The 20,993-nt window shown below is 47.7% G+C and overlaps 1 protein-coding gene across 1 annotated transcript in view; it reads right to left on the reverse strand.

Annotated features, from left to right (window-relative positions):
* DNAH10 (dynein axonemal heavy chain 10) overlaps positions 1 to 20,993 on the reverse strand; it is a 55,476-nt gene that overhangs the window by 18,417 nt on the left and 16,066 nt on the right. The window contains exons 24-55 of the mRNA XM_063315653.1: positions 20,748 to 20,926; positions 20,262 to 20,473; positions 19,948 to 20,104; positions 19,623 to 19,856; positions 19,402 to 19,524; positions 18,412 to 18,645; positions 17,187 to 17,410; positions 15,604 to 15,873; positions 14,890 to 15,073; positions 14,229 to 14,363; positions 13,952 to 14,104; positions 13,667 to 13,855; positions 13,418 to 13,564; positions 12,457 to 12,648; positions 12,114 to 12,232; positions 11,571 to 11,729; positions 10,772 to 10,907; positions 10,502 to 10,621; positions 10,036 to 10,170; positions 9,180 to 9,396; positions 8,886 to 9,005; positions 8,263 to 8,408; positions 7,979 to 8,131; positions 7,321 to 7,581; positions 6,643 to 6,815; positions 6,398 to 6,491; positions 5,352 to 5,519; positions 4,826 to 5,014; positions 3,613 to 3,784; positions 2,723 to 2,926; positions 1,669 to 1,749; positions 591 to 788 (exon numbers count right to left, since the gene is read on the reverse strand). Of these exons, the coding sequence (XP_063171723.1) occupies positions 591 to 788; positions 1,669 to 1,749; positions 2,723 to 2,926; positions 3,613 to 3,784; positions 4,826 to 5,014; positions 5,352 to 5,519; positions 6,398 to 6,491; positions 6,643 to 6,815; positions 7,321 to 7,581; positions 7,979 to 8,131; positions 8,263 to 8,408; positions 8,886 to 9,005; positions 9,180 to 9,396; positions 10,036 to 10,170; positions 10,502 to 10,621; positions 10,772 to 10,907; positions 11,571 to 11,729; positions 12,114 to 12,232; positions 12,457 to 12,648; positions 13,418 to 13,564; positions 13,667 to 13,855; positions 13,952 to 14,104; positions 14,229 to 14,363; positions 14,890 to 15,073; positions 15,604 to 15,873; positions 17,187 to 17,410; positions 18,412 to 18,645; positions 19,402 to 19,524; positions 19,623 to 19,856; positions 19,948 to 20,104; positions 20,262 to 20,473; positions 20,748 to 20,926 (5,478 nt within the window). The remainder of the gene's footprint in view (positions 1 to 590; positions 789 to 1,668; positions 1,750 to 2,722; positions 2,927 to 3,612; positions 3,785 to 4,825; positions 5,015 to 5,351; positions 5,520 to 6,397; positions 6,492 to 6,642; positions 6,816 to 7,320; positions 7,582 to 7,978; positions 8,132 to 8,262; positions 8,409 to 8,885; positions 9,006 to 9,179; positions 9,397 to 10,035; positions 10,171 to 10,501; positions 10,622 to 10,771; positions 10,908 to 11,570; positions 11,730 to 12,113; positions 12,233 to 12,456; positions 12,649 to 13,417; positions 13,565 to 13,666; positions 13,856 to 13,951; positions 14,105 to 14,228; positions 14,364 to 14,889; positions 15,074 to 15,603; positions 15,874 to 17,186; positions 17,411 to 18,411; positions 18,646 to 19,401; positions 19,525 to 19,622; positions 19,857 to 19,947; positions 20,105 to 20,261; positions 20,474 to 20,747; positions 20,927 to 20,993) is intronic.

A 20,993-nucleotide genomic window follows, 5' to 3' on the forward strand; every position in this document is an offset into this window, starting at 1 on the left:
CATTACATCTGGGCAGCGAAATCCCAATGGCTGGAGATCAGATATAGAAAACCTGCTTCGCTGCCATCCAGATGCTGCAGTCCAGAGCTGCATGCCTATATTAACCTAGTAATGAATTAAAGAGGGGAGAAAGAAAGAACACCCTTCAACCCCACGTGGTTCCTGCTTGCAGGAAAGGTTCTCCCTCCCTGGTTATGATCAGGAAGAAAACTGGAACCCTGAAGCCTGTTTCAAATCCATACCCCGGGAAGAAAAACCTCGTTAGTCAAGAACAGCTCATCCATTCGTAGTTTGCCTTAACAATCCATCTTGCTACCTGTACGAACCCTGCAAATCATCTTTCCACTCTCGTTTGCTTCACTTTATGAGAGCTGACTTGGTGGAGTGGTGAAGGGGCTGAAGTAAAAAGTGGGAGATTTTGAGGGCTGATTCAAAAGAGCTTCTTACATCCTTACGTTTTAACGAGCCTTCGGGGGAATCACAGTTGGGTCTGCTGGTAATACACAAGAGCACTCTGACGCAGCCTTTTCCACCTTCGCTCAATATTTCACTCAGAAATCTACCAATGCAGCACGGAGCACCATTCTTACCCAGAATGAAGTTATTCTTCTCATCCAGCAGCTTGCTGTAGGTGTTGATGAAATCCAGGTAATTCTTGGGCGTGACGTAATTGCTCCTCCTGAGCTTCTGCAGGAACTTTTTGCTGTAGAGACCAACTGAGCCGTGCACCATGACAATGTGGGCAATGACCTCCTCTATGTTCTCTGGTGGAATCAGAGGATTGTTTCCTAGACAAAGAAATTGGGGGGGGGGAGGGGGGTCAAATGGTAGAACCAAATCCCTCTGAATGGCCTCCAGTGACCAATATTCCAAACTTGCCAGGAAGAAATAAAAATCAGCTTGGCCAGTAGAAATATAAGCTGGTGGTGAGAAAGGTTCATCTCGTTCAACTGAAAGTCCCTTGGATGGAGGTGCAGTCTACGCTTGGGGCTACCCCACTCTCTCTGCCATGATGTCTCCTCCTTTGAGCTGGAACACCCTGTCTGCAATCTCAAAGTGCAGGCTGATGGGAGAGGACAGGGGAGGCACTGTCCTTCCTCTGTCTCCTAATAAACCCCGCCCTCCCTAAAGGTTTTCTGGCCTCCTGGGGAAAATTTGGAAGTCCATCCTTCTACAGGAATGGGCAACCCGTGGTTCTCTGGCTGTTGCTGCACGACGGCTCCTGGCAGGTCTTTCCGGCTGGGGCTGGGCAGAGTTGGGGTTCGGAAATGTTGGGAGGGGGAGAGGGGCCCATCCAGGAAGGGCAGAACAGCTTAGCAGGAAGGCTGAAGCAGCAGGTTTACAACATCAGCAGAGTGCATTAAGGGTCCCCTTTGGGTGCAGGCGTTTGGTGATATTCTAGGCGTGTTTCTCAACCTTGGGCACTTTAAGATGTGTGGACTTCAACTCCCAGAATTCTCCAGCCAGCACAGTGTCTACACATCTTAAAGTGCCCAAGGTTGGGAAACACTGTGCTAGGCAAAAGCTACTAGGATAAAAGATGGAGCTGGGGAAGGGAAGCAAGAGAACAATTCTTGCATGGGTATAAAGGCTGAGGCACATCTGTCTCTGCCTTAAAGCACATCCATTGGTGTGGGGGGGGGGGGCTGTTTCAAAGCTCTTTCTTACCCAAAAAGAATTTTGCGACGGCATACAGTGCTTGAGGTGGCCAGGGCAGGAACCAATCAATGCCAGTATTGTTGACGAGGCCTTTAAAGGAAAGGATGGGAAAGTCCAAGCATGAAACCGAAATCCTGGGAAGCTGGGACTTGATCAAGGTATCTAGTGAGTCCTCTCTCCCAGCACCCTTCTGCTGTTACAGGCCACCTGCTCTTTTGCCCCTCAACCCTTTGCCCAAAGATTGGCCTGGGGGGCTTCTGTGACACCCTTTAAAGCGTGGTCATTGTCTCGCTGCAGAAGAGATTAACAATGGGATTTCAAGTCCCCTACTTTCAGGGAATTTCTTTAGGGCTCATGGTGACCTTGAGCAGACTCTCGGCATGCCCCCAGACCTTGCAAACATCTCTGCAAAGCGTGTAGCGTATGGCAAATGATTGTCATGCATCTCCCTTCTTATTTTGGAACTCAAAATAAGATTTGATGAACTCCTGGCTTCCTGAGAATGCAATCCAGAAATGATTTGCTTCCACCAGCCATCCCGGGCTCGGGCTTTCCAAATGCACTGTAATTGTAATTCCCCACTTTGGGGATTAAAAAATAAAACTGAAGCCATGTTCAGGTCACTTTGGACCAAGGAAATGTATGGGATGACTCTGGGCCCGTTACTCACTCTCAGCCCAACTTATGAGGATTGTTCTGGTCAGGGCCGCAACTGGGGGGGTGGGGCAAGTGGGGCATGTGCCCTGGGCGCCGTGCTGGGGGGGTGCCAAAATGAGCACTGGTGGGGCGCCAAAATGGGTACGGAATCCATGTCTGCCCCGGGTGACACAGACCCTAGTTGCGGGCCTGGTTCTGGTCAGGGGAAATTAGAGGAGACCACATTATGCCTGCCACCTTCACTCCAGAAAGATGGACCTAAATCTAATAAATATTAATTCCCTGAGAAATCTGAGTTTAGTCCCAACCCGTTTTGAGATGCCAAACAAGAGAGCATCCTTTGCTAATGAAAACGGCCTGCTGGGTCACTTTGATATCCTGGGGAAGAACCAGCTCTTGAGGGTACCTGGAAAATTTCGACAGCGAGTTCTCAAGGTGTCCCCAACGGGGGACATCCCCAGGACAATGTGGAGGTTGTTGGCACTCTTGTTAACAAAGTACTGCCAGACGCTTTCTTTGGCTGGGGCGATCCCGATTTTCATGGCTTCCTGAGTAATCTGACTTAAGATGTTGTCTCGCTCATCATCCGGGAACAAGGCTGGGACCATGCCTGCAGGACACCAAGGAACAGGAAAGAAACATGAGCTGCTGGGAACTGGCGACGTTGCCAGAGCCAGAGGGAAACTGGGCCTTGCAGAAGAAGAAACATGGTGGCCGTGCCTGTCTCATACCGCTAATTCAAGAGAGTAAGCAATTGTTTCCTGGGTGGATTTGTTTTTGCAACTTTCTCTCCAGCCAGAGGTTGAGAACAGAAGACACCCAAGACACCCAAAAACATTTCACTTGGGAAACATTTACAGCAGCCCTTCTCAACCTTTTGACCCTGGAGGAGCCCTGGAAATGTTTTTCAGGCCTCGGAGAGCCCCTGCCCATTCAGGCTCAAATATAGGCCAGAAGTTGCAAAATTATGATATTTGTTTCATGGGTGGGCCTGTCTATATGCATTAACAGTCTTCTTAAACTAAAGAATGAAACTTACCTCTTTAATATGGAGTTTCCCGAACGTGAAACAATTTTTTAAATAAATCGTGATCTCCCAGGGAGCCCCAGGTGACCTCTCATGGAACCCTAGGGCGCCACGGAACCGTGGAGAAGCCCTGATTTACAGGGAGAAATCAGTGCTTTTATAAACGTACAGCACCGATCACCTTCCCTACCAGCGCCTTCAAAGACCACCTGAAAGGTAAAGCATCTTCCAGGGTTGGTGAATGAAGGCACAGCATGCCTCCAGGGTACCTGAGGTTAACATATTGTTGATCAGCTCCAAAAATCCTTCTTCTGCCACGTGAGCATCCGTAAACAGGAAGACAATGATTTTATTCTCAATCCCAAGTCTTGTATAGAGAATCTTGAGGTCTTCCCGTAAATTGTTTTCGCCGTATCCTCGGCTGAGAACTATTTCAAAGACCTAAAGGGTGAAGGATGCATCTGTTGGCCTTTTTTCCACTAAGACCTCTCCCTCAGTTTTAAGGGTTTCTCTCGGTGTTATTGTGTACCTTAAACTAGCTTTTCCCTGCCTAAAAAAGATTGTGCTGGTTGGCCATTTTGGCAGTCCAGCACCTCTTCAACAAAGGCAGAGGTGTCCATGTGGAGTTGTGGGGGAGGAGTCAAAACAGTCAAGATGGCGGGTGCAACTGCACTATCAAAACCCCACCGTTCTTTAACGAGGTGGTGCTCGCCATTTTGACTTTTCTGGGTAACCCTGAAAGCAGATTAAGGAAGTGGGCCCAAACCTTCAAGAGTCTGAACTGTCTGATGAGTAGGGCCAGATGGGATTCAAACCTTGAATGTGTCGGCTGGGGCTGCTGTTAGACGAGGGTTGACCGCTCCGACGGGAAAAAATACCCCAACCGGTAGGTCCTGGGCACAAAACACCTGTATGCCTGTGACCTGCTGGGACAACTGAATGGGGAACTGAACCTGCCACACAAAGCAACCCACCTACCCTTGCTCATCCCTGTCCCCTGACCTTGGTGGTGGTTTTTCCCCCACCAAAAGATGACGCAGATGGAGAAACAAGCCATTGAAGCTAAGAAGACCTGCCTTAAAACAAGGAGCACAACCACTCTCCCCAGTCTTGTTACTGGAGCAAAATATGAGATGGGTGGTGAAGAAATATGATTGATAGAGAAAGAAAGGAGGAAGGAAGGAAGGAAGGAAGGAAGGAAGGAAGGAAGGAAGGAAGGAAGGAAGGAAGGAAGGAAGGAGGGAGGGAGGGAGGGAGGGAGGGAGGGAGGGGCCTCAGGCAATGCCATTATGCCAGCATACTTTCCTGCCAGCTCATAGACTAGTCCAGTATTTCTCAACCTTAGGCACTTTAAGATGTGTGGACTTTAACCCCCATGCTGGCTGGGGAATTCTGGGAGTTGAAGTCCACACATCTTAAAGTGCCTAAGGTTGAAAAATGCCGGACTAGAGCAAAGCTTTCTTATGCAGCTGGGTGGCACACCTCACATCCCGCAGTGTAAGCTGCTAATCTCGACAAGGACTGCTTCCCGGAGCCCCCAACTCCTACAAGCAGGGCGTGGCCACGGTCCATCCGAATGATACGATGAACACGGGTGAGGTGCTCCAGAGCATCGTCGAACAGCACCAGGTTCATCTTGGTGTTGATTTCATTGTACTCTTCCAAAATCTCCTGCAAGCAAAATTCCAAACAAAGAAATGACTGGGGGAAGGCATCTGGCCTCTAAAGAAGTGGCACATTAAAAACACGAGCTGGGGACGAAAGGGAGGAATATCCCAATTTGAGGTGAGGCAGAGAGAGAAGGCTTCCAGAAATCTTGGTGTTATGACTGTGTCATCCCTCACTGAAATTCTTTTAACTAGGTAAAAACTAGCTTGGCTGCCCCCATGCAAACAAGGGCACAGAGAGGGGAAGAGTCCCCAAGTGGATTTGTTTTTAACCTCGTTTCAGCCTTCCAGGATGGAAGGAACTGTATGGATTCCTCCTCCTGCAGCCGGAACCTCTGTACCTGGAAGAGGGCTTTGGCTGCATCATAGTCCTGGACGTCCTCGTAAACACGAGGCTCCCCCTCGTTTAAGGCCATTCGGAAATCTCCAAAAAGGATGGGATCCCTCATGGCGTTCTCAGTGTCGTCTTTGAAGTTCACTTCCAGCAGGGCTTGTATATGGCCTTGGACCTTGGAAGGGACCAGAAAACCCACCGAGCACCCCCAGAATTACTAACGCACCCAGAGTTACCAACCCCAGAATTACTAGCAAACCAACCCCAGAACTATTAGCACACGTCGGTGAAAATCCTTGGTTGGGGCCAGAAGTCAAGAGGGAGCTAGACACAGAGTGTCAGGTTGGCATCAGGAGATCCAGAACCAAGTTCTGCAAATACAACAGATGTGCTCCGGAGCTTTGTGTGCACGGCTCTGTATTTGTCTTTGGGAGATCGATGATTCCCAAGCAGCTATGGTGGGAAATCAGAAGGAAGTACAGGTAGTCCTCGACTTACAACCATTCATTTAGCAACCATTCAAAGTTACAATGGCACTGGAAAAAGTGACTTGCAACCAGTCCTCGCACTTACGACTGTTGCAGCATCCCTGCGGTCACATGATCAAAATTCAGGCACTTGGCAACTGGCATGTATTTGCGATGGTCGCCGCATCCTGGGGTCATGTGATCGTCATTTGCGAGCTTCCCAGCAGGCTTCCAACAAGCAAAATCAGCAGGGAACTGCGTGATTCACTTAACAGCCATTGCAAAATATGTTGTAAAATTAGGTGTGGTTACATGCTTGTTTAATGACTGTACCACTTAACAAATTTTCCGGTCCCTATTGTGGTCGTAAGTTGAGGACTACCTGTATGAAGAATGGGGCCTTGTGGGGAGCATGGGAAAGGCAGCTCTCAGGATTCCTAGTTCAAAAGTTGAGTCAAACCAAGGATTTTTGTTTCAGAAAACAAACATCTCCTCGGACGTTGCCTATCGGTTCCTTTGAAAAAGGTGATGTCCTAAACTAGCCAAATGGAACGGTACAGCAGGAGTTACAGAGAGAAGAACATACCAGAGCTTTATCTGCTTTATTGATCAGCCGGTCGTGGAAAACCCGCAGGCATTCATTCCTCCAGACCCTCACCATCTGCGTGGTTGTCTGAAACCTACATCAAAGAAGTCAGATCAGCAATAACAATCATATAAAGAACCACGTCAAATTAATAACAGTTCACTTTGGGTGGCTATAATAAACCCTCCTCCTCCTCCTCCTCCTCCATACTAATATTAAAATTATTATGACTGTTACACACTCACCGCTCTGGGGTTGTTTGAACCAGCCCATTGTAAACCCTGGAGAGGTCCCGCAGATTAAAAATATAGTGGAACTTGGAAGGCGTTGGCGGCAAGTCGCGGACGATTGTTTCATAAAGTGCCAAGGTGCAGGATGTCATCTTGTCTGCAATGGCAGCAATAGAGTCATCAAATCTCTGCTGATAAAAAGGGGGAGAGCTTTTTAAAAAAAAGAGAAGCATGGAAAAATAACGCTATCTTTTGAGGCTTATTTTTGCTTGCCTTGCCCCCCTCCTCCCCCATAATCCACTCTACATTCTAATGCGGTGTTTCTCAACCTCGGCAGGTCTAAGACGTGTGGACTTCAACTCCCAGAATTCCCCAGCCAGCAACACTCTAAAGCACAGTTGGGAAGCCTTTTGGTGACCATAGAGGCATTCATATTTCATGGGGAAGAGCAAGTGGGTAGAGCCCTGTTGACCGTGGGTGGGGCTGGGTTTTATGGGGTCTTTCAGCCACCCTAGAGAGACTCCATAGGCTGCAGGGAACCCACCTCAACTCCAAAACGTAGACCGGTCCCTCTGTTCATGAGAGTACAAGGTGTGCTTGCAAGCAACTTCTGAGAAGTCTCCATAATTCAATCAATCAATCAATCAATCCTCTCTCTCTCTCTCTCCAACTACTCTGAGTAATCCAACTTACCGCCAGGTGACCTTTCAGAATGGAGGCATAAATCAAGTGCAGGGACGCTTCTGACGGGAAAGGCACGTTGAACACACTGAAGAGGGAAATGAATCGGGGATCCACCTCGTTGCGGCCGCCCCCGGCTTTGCCCATGGCAGCGATGAAGCCCAGATCACGGAGGTACTTGCAGTTCATCTCTTTGCCCCGGTCATACAAGGCGCCTTTCTCCAGGAGCAGTTTGAGTAAGGCGATGGGCTGCTGCGTGCCGTATTCATCCACCTTCGGGCCACATGGGGAAACCGGAGGGAAAAAGGGTTGAGGGGCTGGGGGTTGCCAGCCTGACCTGCCAACGGCTTCATAAATATAAACTGAGGCTCGACTGGTGGCTGCTCAGTTCCTTCTTCAAGGCCACCTCTGTCCTTCTCTACAACTCCCAAGCAGCTGCATCTCTTAGCAGGTGACTCTCAGATGACCTTTTCCCCTCCTTAACTTTTAGGGCTTGTAGAAGAAAAGGGTATCTATGGGCACTGATGCGACAGACCAAACAGAATCACCATGAGTGGAGGCCAATCGTTTCTGAGGACTGAATGCTAGGAATCGGGCTGTGTCCTCCCCCTCTACCCCGCTCTGTTCTAGCTGCCTTTTTGCACAACTGCTGATTCCCTGGAGCCCTTACCCGGGGCATGTTCATGTCGTCCATGAAGACCAGGAGTCGCTTTCCCATGGGAGGTCCGTAGGTTTCTTTGGTCCGCTTCTCCACGTTGGCTTCCATGTTCCTCTGGATATCCATGGACGTGGTGCGAGAAGAGAAGTTGATGATGAGCAGCACCTGAATGGGGCAGACACACAATTACCTGATGAGGTAGGCAACCTGGCTCGGCCTGGTAGAGCAGCACCAGGACAATGGAGTAACAGCCAAAAAGACAGGAGGATGAGCTAATAACCAGGATAAAGTCTCACATTTGTGTCTGGGCTCAGTTTCCTGAGAAAGTTCTGTGTTGTCGCCGTCTTGGACGTCCCTGACTCTCCAACCAGAACCACTGGGTGCTTGATTTTCACCATCTTCTCCAAGAGCCAAGTGGTGCGTGTTGTGTCCACAGTTGGAACTGAAGGAAGAACCATTGAAGGGAGCACCCATCAAAATCAGCTAGGATTCCAGGCAATTTCAGAGGGAGGAATGTGCACCAGACATAGAGTGTAACCACCTGTTCCTTTATTACAGTGAGGTCCCCACCCCCTTCCTGCTCAAGCCTTGGATGTGTCCTAGGCACCCCTTCTAAAAATGCCGCTAATTTGTAATATTCAAGATAGCAAAGGAGATATGATTAAATGCAGGTGGGGGTCATCCTATTACATGTTCAGTGTACGTATTTAAGCTCAGTTTACATTTTTTTATGGCCCTGTTTTCTCACTGGAACCCAGCTCTTGCTGCATTTCCCCACTCTACTCTACCAACCTGTGGCACCTCAAAAGAATGCCTGAAAATATATTTAGAAAGGACCCATAAAATTGCAACTCTCAAGCCGCAACTCTTTAACCGGTGCCATTCCTGCCAAACTGTGCGGAGCTTAATTCACCCTTACCCAGAATGTCGATGAATCTCACTTCAGGGGAGTGATTATACTGAGGAACCAGTTTGCTCCAAGGCAACCACCTTCTTGTTTGCCCGTCGAAGTGAAAGTCATATAAGGTGGGGAGTTGCCCTGCAAGAGACAGCAATTGTGACATCTTAGGATGATGATGGTAAAAAGACAAGCTGCTCGAGATGATCTTCTGGAGCACCTGGAAAACAGGGCTGATGTTCCCTCATCCTCCTTCACTGCAGAATGGAAGGGGACAAGGTCTTCTTCATTCATATCAAACCAACCATGACAGACCTGGCAATTCTCCTGGTTTTGCGAAAATCATCTCATCGTTGACGGTTGACATAGAAGAGATACGTTTAATGAAGTCGTCAAATTTGCTCCTTCCTGCTTCGAGAAGGCTGGCTCCTAAAGATGCATAAAGGGCTTCCAGGAAGTAGCATTCAAGCACATCGGGATCCTCCACCTCAGCCTCAATCAGAGCTTCTAGCATCATGCTCAGCTGAGTCACCTGTGTGATGAAACCACAGAGCTGAAAAGACCATCTTCTGCAGGTCATAAATATGTCCAACAGTACAGTTAGGAAGCAGCCCCAATTCTTTTGCTGGGTCTAGAGAAAGATGAGGGAGAAGTGAACTGTAAATTGCTTCAATAGCAGCAAATGAGAATCCAGAAAGGCCCAAGTGCCCTACAAAACGCTTTTCAACATTACAGGAGTGGAGTGTGGTCATGCAGGGAAGGAACCATATTTTTTCCTGACTATTGTAGCTCAATGACCAATTACGATCTCTGTTCCTAAACTGAGGCAGAAAGGGGGAAGAAAGCTTGAAAAGAGGTCCAAAAGAAGCTTGTTTATTAACAAATAAATAATTGTTTATTAACATTTCTAACATGTCCCAATCCTAGAGGATTCCAGACGAGGCCAGCTGTAAATTCTTCTCAGTCTTATGCCCAAATTCTGCTTGTTAGTAAGGTCGCAAATGACAATGAATGCAGATTTTCCAGGTAATTGTTTTTTAACTGCAACATTGTTAAAGCAACAGGAAAAGAAAAAGAAACAAAACACAGACTGGACTGAGACCAGCCCACACACCTCTGGCTCAACATTCTCCTCCTTTCATAAAAAAACAAACGAACAGGATTTTTTTACCATATTCAGATCTGTCTGTGGGACAATCATCTTCATTTTTTCTCCTTGTCGTCCGTCAACAACCCCTTCTACGATCATGTCAGTCAAGGGGGGTACGTATTTGTCAAACAGTTTGTCCAGCAGCTGCTTCTCTTGCTGGGAAAACACGGCAAAGACAAAGTCCTTCAGAATTAGAGGAATGGGTCCTCCCAATTCTTCTTCCTCTTGGGAACGTGACCTTCAGCATTGCTTTTGGGAACTGTCCCAAAAGACACCCCCTCCTTGAACGAACCAAAGCTTGAGGTGGAACCTTATGAGATGCAAGTTCTATCTTCTAGCATGAACTACACGATCTTTTTTTTTTCAAGCGGCTTCACACATGCTTGTCCAGACATAGGGGAGAATCAGTCATCAGTAGTGATCTTCAAAAGCAGTTCCAAGTTCACCATTAGTAGTAACTCACCACCTAGTAAGTAGGAGTAAATACCTTGCTCCTTTGTTTTGTCCATTTTTCCCAATAGGGTCTGTATTTCAAATTCTTTGGATCCACAAAGACCATCCCGCAGCGGGATACGGTGGCCGGTGAAGCATACTGTAGGTCTCCAACCTATAAAGAAAATCACAAGACGCTCCAGGACCTGATGGCTGCTATAGGAACATCCTCCTGGATTGAAGAAGACAGGACTGGAAACAAGCGAGGCTCCTCCCACAGAAAGGAAGCCGCACAAAGTTGTTTGCATCATGGGGCAAGCCTTACCTCAAACAAAAGGGCACAGTGGGCTTGAAGCCGGATTCGCTCCCCGTTCGCCAGAGTCAACAGCTTGTTATCGTCCATCACAGAATTCATGTTCTCCACCCAGAGAGCATCTACATCACCATCGAATAGTATGTACCTGTGCACCCAGATCGGAAGAAATGTTCATGCTTATTCCATTCAGTATGTGAGTTTCACTGGATCAATGGAAGTTTATAGGGAGTAAGTACAGCGTCTTAGGGGAAAACGACGTGGAAACCATCAAGGATCTGGGAAAGCAATGTATACTCCAGCAGCTTTCAAATATGTGGGGGGAGGGGGTTGGTAGGATAGCCCATTTAGCAGTTCCATAATTGTGAAGGAATGTAGAGTTAGCCTTGAGAATAGGGAAAGAATGAGCAAGCCATTAAGGGAAGTCTTTTGAGAAAAGATTACTCAATCCTGTGAATGAGGAAAGCGTGAGAAAGAAAATCAGCCTAACTCTACCTTGATTTTGTTTAGCATACGATGGGACAGAGGGAAACTTGGGCAGGCTTTCAAGATTCTGTCACTGTACCTTCCAACAATAAACTGGAATCCTTGCTGTGCCTGTTTCTCGACCTGGCCTGTCTTGAAGGGCTGATCATAATGTTTGGCACCCAGGCCTGTATCTCCCTTCTACTCCCAAAAAATCAAAAAAGTAAAATAAAACAAAAACAGGTTATACCTGATTTTTTTTAACAGTCCCAAAACTGAGTGGATCTCTCAAGGAACCCCAAGATTTCCCAGTCGAAAAACACAGATCTAGCCCCACAGAAATTACCGTCTCTCCTTTTTGTCAGTGGGTTTATTGATTTCCCTGAAGATGTTGGACAAAACTCCATCTGTCCAGTCTCGTGTGGTGGGATCGAGGATGCCGTACAGTTCAATCACACTCATGGCTTTGGGGTTTAGAATATGCAGTTTGGTCAGCAGACCTAATCTAATGGGACACGGATTACAAAGAGCAGAATTAGATCAGTAATGTTCCAGTGGGGATCACCAACAGGGCTCTGATAGGTAAGCCTGACATGTCTCAAATGGGCCAACTCAGAACAAAGCTCACGCTAATCCAGTACTTCATTTCCCGCAGTGGCTAACGAAGGCCTCTATGAAGTTCACAAGCAGGAAAAGCAAGGAATCTCCCTGCTACTGATCATGCAGCTGATATTCAGGGATGTCACGCTTCTGAGCTTCTGGCTTATTCTAATTCACAGACTTTCCATGAATTTGTCAGTAGAGCCAAGTTCATTGTGACCCCACTGACACCAGCTCCATTAAATAATGGAGCAGTGACTGAAGAAGGCCCTGGCTGATCTGCACTTACTTTGTCTGAGCATGACACAAGGTGTTGATGACCACAGACTTGCCACCTCCAGTTGGCCCAACCACCATTGTGGTATGACGTGTTAGCATGGTTTCATACATCTGGACCACTTTATCCACCTGAGGAAAAAAATACCGAATGGCAGCCATCTTGACCAGGGATATAAATCATCAGAACCCCACTTCATGGAATTCAAGATCACTGATAATCTAAACGACTGTCTTCCCCATTTCAGACAACTGCACTATGGCTTGACAAGGTCTGGCAGACAGACTTCATGAATGCCAAAAGACTCGGCTATATCTTGACTATATCTTTGAGCTTAATAACTTTCATTTAGTACCTGAATAGGTAGAACAACATAACCTTCTTCAGCCAGCACCTGCTCAACTGCATCGTTAAATTTGGGGTAGCGCACTCGTGGGCAATCCAGTCCAGGGAAGAGATCAGAGATCAAGCCAAGGAAAAGTGGAACGTCTTCGAAGACAAATTTGGGGAGGTTCATATCCCGCAGGGCTCTCATGAGGACCACATCCTAGAGGGTGTTTAACCCCAGAGAGATATTTAAAATGTCGGTGAACAAAGCTGACTTTCTTCAATACATTTTTTCTATTAAAAGGACCCCTCCTGAGAGATGAGGCCTCCCACAGCATTTCCAATTAGCAAAATTCATCTCAAAATGACAAAAGGGGGCAAAACATAATGAAATCAGCATGCTCTTGAAAGGTAAGTTATTTATACCAATCAACAATTAATTTGTAGAATTAAGGGAACCCTAGTCAAGGACCCCTCTTAAATCAGTGTCTGAACTCATGATTTTAGAGATCCACATCAATACAGAGCTACAGCATTAAATCGTGATTATGCCAGATACACATCCTGCTGTTCTTAAACCCGGATCGCTTTAGGTCTTTGACAGCGAATAAAGAGGCTGATGGAGATGGAGATCAACCTTACTCTTGTTGGAGTAAGTAAAGCATTAGAAATATCATGAAGGTTAGCTTAAAGTAGCGGTCTGGCCTGCTTAAAAGCCACTGGCCATGTTGGCTGGGAATTTGAGGACCAATTTCTGGGTGATGGTTACGGTATGTCTTTCTCTTCACATGTTCAGACGGGCAGAAAACTCTGGTCTGGGGCAGCCGATATACCCGCCGGATCCACCACGGAATAAAATCTGTGCACCTGATGAAAAGGACTAAAAGCCCCCACTATAGTAAAACTTTATTTTCAAGCTGTCACAAGTCTCCTGGTTGGTTCAGCCGCAAGGCAGCGGATCACCCATCGATGAACTGAAATGGGCTTACCTCGTGAAGATCTGCAGACCCCCTTTTCAGCTCACCAGCCATTACCAGGACGGACTTCAGAGCCCGAAGCCCAAAGTCATAGTGATGCTGTTTAGAAAGCTGTTCCCTTGCCAACTTGTACAGCACAGTCATCTTCTTGGCTAGGATCTGTTGGGCAGGAAATGAGCAGGAAACCACCCTTCTACTCTTTGCATCGATTCAGATCATCTGGACCGAGACCCAGCCCTTTGCAACGACGCTGGGACCCACCTTGGCCAGGAGAAACCCCTCTGAGAACAGCATGATCTCACAAATTTGCTGCAAATCGGGCACAATGACGACCACGGGCCTGAACAAGGCCTTCACGGATTCAGGAAGCTCGGTTCGTCCCGCATAGCCCGGGTTCATGGTGATGAAAATGCCCATCCGAGGATCCAGAGCTATTTCTTGCCCTTCAAACTGAAACGTCAACCTAAGCCAAGGGCCAGCAGACCCTGGACCTGTGTGTTAGGGCCAGAATTCATGCAGGAAATCTCCTTTTCTTTCCCTCTTTACCTGAAATGTTTTCAGCTGGTTCATGAGAGCATTCCGAATCGTCTGAATCTGGGAGGAGATGACCGACAGCACGGAAGCGTCGATCCGATTAAATTCATCAAAGCAACCCCATGCTCCACACTGGGCAAGGCCTGAGAAGATTTTACCCACGGCCTACAAAAGAGGACCAGGCACTTGAGATGAGATGGTTGCACGCTGGTTTTAGGTCGGCCAGCAGAACTGAATTCTGATGGCCACAGCGTGGAAAGCGGAGAAGGCGATCAGGGGAATTCCTGACCTTGAAGTCCATGCCTTCTCCGCAGTTGGTGACCACACAAAGCAGGCCCAGAGCTTTGGCAAGGTCCTTCGTTGTCTCCGTCTTCCCAGTTCCTGCTGGACCAGCAGGAGCTCCGCCCAAGTACATGGACAAGGCCTTTGGAGGACAAGAAGTCAAAATACACTGCGAGGTTGGTGGCCACAAATCCTGTCTCAATGGCACTTTGATCCTAACCCAGCAAGTAATTCCTGGTTCATCACTAAGGCAGGAAGTTCATTGCTGAGCTGTGGCCCCTGCCCTCTGGAACAGCATCCCACCACGCCCAAGAGGTTCAGTCCACCCCAACTCTGCAAGCCTTAAAACCTGGCTTTCCCCCCAACCTCTGGGTCAGGTCGCTGGTGTGCCCAGGGGAGGTGCACTGTTGTTTTTAACTGCAGTACGCCTTTCCTCCCATTAAGCAAAGTTCTTTCCGGTTTCTTACTGTTTGGGGATGGGACTGGTTTTCACCTGAACCAAACTCGATCTTGAGATGGGGTAAGTAAGAATGAGAAGAAGAAAAAGAAGTGGGGTACTGGCAGAAGACGTGTTCTGCTCGTTTAGAATCTCCAAACTCAAGGCCTGCTTTTTCCCGGAAGGGCGCTTCGGGGCCAGGAGCACATGGAAAGACCCTTCACTGGTTTACCTGGGTGAGCGTCAGGTATATCCGGTCGGTGAGTGGCGTGATGACTAGACGCCCGTTCAAGCCCATGTACTCGTAGCCGTAAGAAAAGGTCCCTGTGCACTGCCGCACGTTGAGTTCGTCAGGCTCACGGTCCCAGTAGAAACGCAGCTGGCTTTCCCACTCAAATTCACGCGCTTCCATAATGCTGACGAGAGAGTTGGAACAGGTCAGGGGGCTCTTCCAAGACTGAGGACAGCGCTGAGAAGAGGAACAAGGAAACGGCAGAGGCCCTCCAAATTCATTGCCTTGACGTTGAAAGGACGGTAAGTAGGATTGCAGGAAGTCCCCGATTTATAACAGCAATCAGGACTAGAATTTCCGTCGCTAAGCGAGGCGGTCGTGAAGCGTCTCTGGGGAAACCGGCAGGGAAGGTTGCACATGGCGATCACGTGATCATGAGGCGCTTGGCGACCATTCGTAAGTGCAAACGGGTTGCCAAGCACCCAGATTGTGATCGCGGGAAGGCGGGGGTACTGGACGGCCAGAACTCCGAGGACCGGTCGTGACCACCGTTGGTTCAGTGCAGTCGTAACTTGGAATGGTCGCTGACCAAATGGTCATAGGCCAAGGACTCCCTGTATGAATGTGCCTTTCATGTCCACAGCCGTGAGGTTGACTCTGAACTTTACCGAACAGTAACTGTTCCTACTTCACCTCCAGGCTGCGATTAATTACCTGTCTCGTACGAATGTATCAACAATATCCCTCGCGTGGACGTCAATGATGAGGACGGTGTTGTATTTCTTCCTGTCGTTTCTGCTGAGCGGCCTGGTGATCCGCGTCACCAGGGAGTCGATCTGCTGGTGCATTTTCTTGGCGTAGATCTTCATGGCTTGTTTCTCCCCTTTCTTCACCTTCCGGAAGACATCTTCCACCTCCCAGGTCCACCACACCTGATTGGCTGCCAGCACCATCATGCCCTGATACATCAGCATCCAATCAACCCTACAGAAGAGGCAGATTTGCAGAGATGGCAGAGAAAGCAAACAGAAAACATCTTCCCTGATACCCGGATCCTGGTTATTTTGCTTTGTCTTGATAACTGGAGCTGTAGAAATGTAGACATCAAGCAGAAGTATAAAACAGTAATGGGGGAATGATGTTTCTTCAAGAGCCTGATTGCTTCTGGAATAATGTGACAGAGCCAAGCACTAGTTCCTAGTTTGGTACTAGTTGGATACTGAACAACTTCTGCCCCATGTTCTCAACCAGTTTGGAGAGAATCTTAATGTGGAGTCCCCGGTGCTCTCTGAGCCTGGTTGTTTTCTTGCAGACGTTTCATTGCCAGCCTAGGCAACATCTTCAGTGCGAAGAGGGAGGGGGCCTTGCTCTCAGTTTATAGACCGTGGCTTGCCCTGCTTGTGTTGGTGGGGGTGTTGTTCTCTCCTTGGGAGTTCTTTGGTTGGGCTGTTGTTTGCTGCTTGGTTGATTGCCTGAGTTAATAGTTTCTTGATTAGGGTGTATTGTGCTGTTTGATGGTTCATCTGGTGTTGATCCTAGTGTTGATTTTTGCAGATCTGGGTGTTGACTGCTGGCAAGGGAGTGTACTGGTCATTTGGCTTTTCTATGGTCTCTTTTGAATGGTATGTGAATGTTGTTTACCTCTATGTGTCTGTTGATGGCTGCTTGGTCTGAGTGCCAGGCTTCCAGGAATTCTCTGGCATTTTTGGATTTGGCTTGGTCTAGGATGCTCACAGTTTCCCAGTTGAAACTATGGCTGAGTCTGTCCATGTGTTGTGAGATTAAGGAGTTCTCATCATGTCTGCTAGCTGGTGTCTGTGGATGCGCTCTGCTAGTCTTCTGCCTGTCTGTCCTACATAGTGGCTGTTACAGTCTTTGCACTGCATGTTGTAAATAACTCCTGTTTTTTCTCCTTGGGCTATTGGGTCTTTTGGGTTGCTTAATATGTTTTGAAGAGTTTTAGTTGGTTTATGTGCCCCTATTCTCCATGTTTCCAATTCAATAATAATAGCTCCAAACTGAAGTTTAGGGAGCAGACTCAACAGCCTCATCTTTGGACCTTGGACTGCCAAAGTCATGATGCCGTTGGGGTACCAGCAATACAGACTCAATTCATCTTTAAAGTCCTTTGGAGTCTAATGAGGTTACCTAGTTGGGTCATGAAATGTCTGCAAGCCAGCCACCAAGCTCAGAGAGCACCAAGGTCTCCACCGTTCAACCCCGAGCTGCAGAGATTCTCTTCTAATTGGAATTAATTCATCTTTTTGGAATCTGCTGCCTGCTCCTGATTCCCTCACCTGCTTCGGTCTTCGCAATACCGAAAGATGGCTTCCTTGGTGATCAGCCTGTTGGTCCTCCGCATTTCGACCAGCACCGCCGTCATCCAGTTTTCAACTCTGCCTTCGGCTGGGATCGCCTTCCGGAACTCCATCGCTTCACCTTCTGCGGAAATCATGGCAGTGGCAATCTTTATCCCGCTGTCGTCCTCGTGAAACTTCAGGGCAGCTATGTTGTCATACATCTGAAACAAGACCGCGATGGGGGGCGATCAAAGGGGGCAATTTCAGCGTCTGCTGGGTAGAAAATGCAGGTATTTTCCTAAGCAGATCGATAGAACTATGCTTACCAATGAAAAGGACATGAATTTACAGTTTTGGGGTGTGCCCACCAGCAAGGAAAAACATCTCAGATTAACTGCCAGGGATGATATAACCCAGATTAATAATTGATCTTGCTTTCTCCTCTTCCTTCCACCTCCTGTCTTTAACCTTATGCGCCTGAAGGCAGAGGGAAGCTTCTTTTCTTTTTCACTGCCTGTGTGAAAACCCTCTCTTAGAACCTTTTCCACAGCAGGCTTCACACAGCATGATGCGAAGCTGAGCTGTGCAAAACTAACCTATTTGGAAATGGAATGTGCCAAATCTCTTCTGGACCATGTCAATCCAGCGGTGGTCCAATGCTTTTTGGAGGCAGTTTGGTGTCCCAGATGTGACATTCCAGATGAGACATGCCTCTTTCAGAGTTGGAACACTCCTGTTCTCCAAATAATGAGTTCTGCTAATCCCGAATGTGAAAAACTATTCCGTTTTTTTTTTAATCCATTCAACTGTGTCCAATTCTCGGAGACTGCCTGGACAAGTCCCTGCCAAGTTTTCTTGGCAAGGTTTTTCGGAAGTGGTTTGGCCTTTGCTTCCTTCCTCGGGCTGAGAGAAAGTAACTGGCCCAAGGTCATCCAGCTGGCTTTGTGCCCAAGGTGGAACTAGAACTCACAGCCTCCCGGTTTCTAGCCTGGCACCTTAACCACTACACCAAACTGGCTCTCTACCTTCAAATACATCTTCCTTAACCAAAGAAAGACAGGCTGGGAGGATCTAAGTTTCCAGCTTCCTTGGATGCCAAGAACCAGCGACCATATTATTTCCCCCTCCTGTTTCAAGAAGGGGATTATAATCTAATGGCAAAAGCTACCGACTAGCCAAAAGGGAGAAGATGAAGGATCTTTAATTGCTCTGTGGACCCTACCTTAATCATGTGCTCTTGAACGCATAAGGGGTCGCTGCTTCCAAGGATGCTAAGCAGCTCGTCATCAGAGATGAAGAAGAACCGTGGGAAGGCATTCCTCTTGGAATCCAGGTAGTCGTTCAAGCTTTTCTGGCACTTCTCCAGCCCGTCGCTGATGTTCTGAAGCTCTGAAAGACGGTTGTGAGCTTCACAGCATCTCTTGATCACTGGATCTTTGACCGTTTCTCCCATGATCTGCAGAAAACAGGAGGAGGGGGAGGAAGATGCTGGAAACTACCAATGGGGAATGCTGTGAACAATAATAATATACACCTCTTCCCTTCAAGTTGCCCAGAGCAGAACAAAAAAACAAATAAATGTTATGCTGTAAGAAAAGGAAATCATTTAGGAACACAAGAATTTATGGAAACGTTCCATACACTATTTTTAATCAATTGATCAATCAATCAATCAGTTTGTTTGTTTATTTACATCATTTATATAGCTGCCCATCTCACCCAAGTGATCCTTGGTGGCTTCCCAGATTAAAACGAAACAAACCTCCAAGCATAAACCCTTCCCCCAGCCCCCAAGGATAAACTGTCAAGCACCCAATTGCAGAGCCCATCTCCACCCTGGCCCGAATGCCTGGGGGAACTGCCAGGTCTTCAACGCCTTGTGAAAGGCTAACAGGGTTGGGGCCATCTGAATCTCAGACGTGTGGTTCTGCAGCGATGGTCCCCTAAGCGATGGTCAACAAGGTACTTCTCGAGGGCCTTCTCAATGACAATCTCAACCTTCTCAGCCTACTGAGTCCACTTGGGTCTGGAGCCATTTAGTTCTTTATAGACGCTGATCAATATCTTGACTTGAGCCCCATATTACTGAGGAAGCCGGTCCAATACTTCAATGACATCTCTGCATCTCAGAGGGAGTTTCTCATTTGGCGGGGCAGCACCCTCTGTTCCCTGTGACTCCGTATCCCCATTAATATGCTGTTCAGCTACTTGCCCTTTTGAATATCCGATCTATGTTGTCAAATTTTTTAGCCTCCTCAGGCAGCTGAGATCTGATGTCTCCGCCTATGAAGATGCTTTCCAGGTACATCCATTTTCGCTGAACAATCATCCAGACCTAGAGAAATTGAACGCTGCTTTGACAAAGAGCGGGGAGGCCAGCAAAACATAACCTGCCCTCAGAGAGGGCCACCTGGCCACCCGGAGCCTCCCTACCTCGATCACTTCACCAATCAGAGAGAGAGTTTTCTCCCAGTTGTGGACAGTGGCCAGAAAAGGTGCCACAAATCTGCTGCCAGAAATACTCTGAAGGTTGACGGCATTATCATCCAGGATCTGAACAATCTCATCCACAGCTCCCAGAATGAAGCCCCGCTCCTGAGTCCCTTTGAAGTACCGTTGCACGGTAAATTTCATGTTCTCCCACGTTTCAATTATTTCCTTCACTCCCTAGGACAGGAAACAACCAAGTTCTAAGAGCTTGCTCTGGCGGTTACAGGAGAGGCCTGAAACACAGAGAGGCGGCAGAAGACAATTTTACCTTCTCAATGCTCAGCTCTTTGACGGCGGACCCCACAATCTCATTGATCACATCGGAATGTTTGTGCAGTTCCATGGCAAACATGTTCTCCAACGTGAAGCTTTCCGTCGCCATATCGAAACTGGTGCCGGTTCTTCTCATCAGCTCCTGCCAGTGCCTGAAAGAAGATGACCAAATGACCGACGTGTTTGGTCTCCAGTAGAGATGGGAGCAGAAATTCATCCCGTTTACGTGGATTTACCCCAGGCTGGAAACACACAAGTTTAGTGAAACTTCCCTAGCTATGGACAACCCCCTGTGGATAAGGCACTAACCTTTCTCGCAACGCTTCGTTCTTCAAATCCAGCAGCAAAGGAATGGATTCCTTAAAAGCCTTCATCTTTATTTCTAGGTGATATGCCACCGGCATCCCACGGACGTGTTTTGGCAATTTGCGAAGGGTTTTCAGATACCCTTCAATTCCATCCTGTAGCACCTGCACGTTTAGATTCACCCAGAGGGTCTGGGACCATTCCTCTTTAGCAGCCTGGAATCAGGAAATGTCTTGTAAGGACATCTTCAGATTGGCAAAGAGGTCAGGCAGAAGATTATCAGATCAAGGGCACCAGACCTCCCTAATAAAGGATCTGGGAGACAACAAGCTAAATAGCAAGTATTGTCTTATTCATCTGAATAAAGAGCACGGGGGTAGTCCAGAATGGTAGGCCTCAATGGTCAGGGGCTGATGGGGAACACGCAAAACTCTAAGTTGGGTCTGTGACTCTGAATAAAAGTTTGACTGCTTTTCAAAAACCATCTACCTGCTGCAGCTTATAGGTTTCATAGATCTGCCGCAGGCCTTTCATTTCTTTTTGGATTTTGATCAAATCAGGATACATTGTGATGGGAAGGTCAAAGAGCTTTTCTGCATTGGCCAGCTCCTGGCGATTCCTCTCATGTTTCTCCAGTTCTCTTTCAAAAACCACCATCAGCTCTAGTCCTGCGGGTGACAATAAATAATATTCAGCACACCGCGAAAGATGGGAAACCTCAAGAAGAATCTGAAG

This window comes from Candoia aspera, chromosome 15 (assembly GCF_035149785.1).
Source record: "Candoia aspera isolate rCanAsp1 chromosome 15, rCanAsp1.hap2, whole genome shotgun sequence".
NCBI classification, from domain to species: Eukaryota; Metazoa; Chordata; class Lepidosauria; order Squamata; family Boidae; genus Candoia; species Candoia aspera.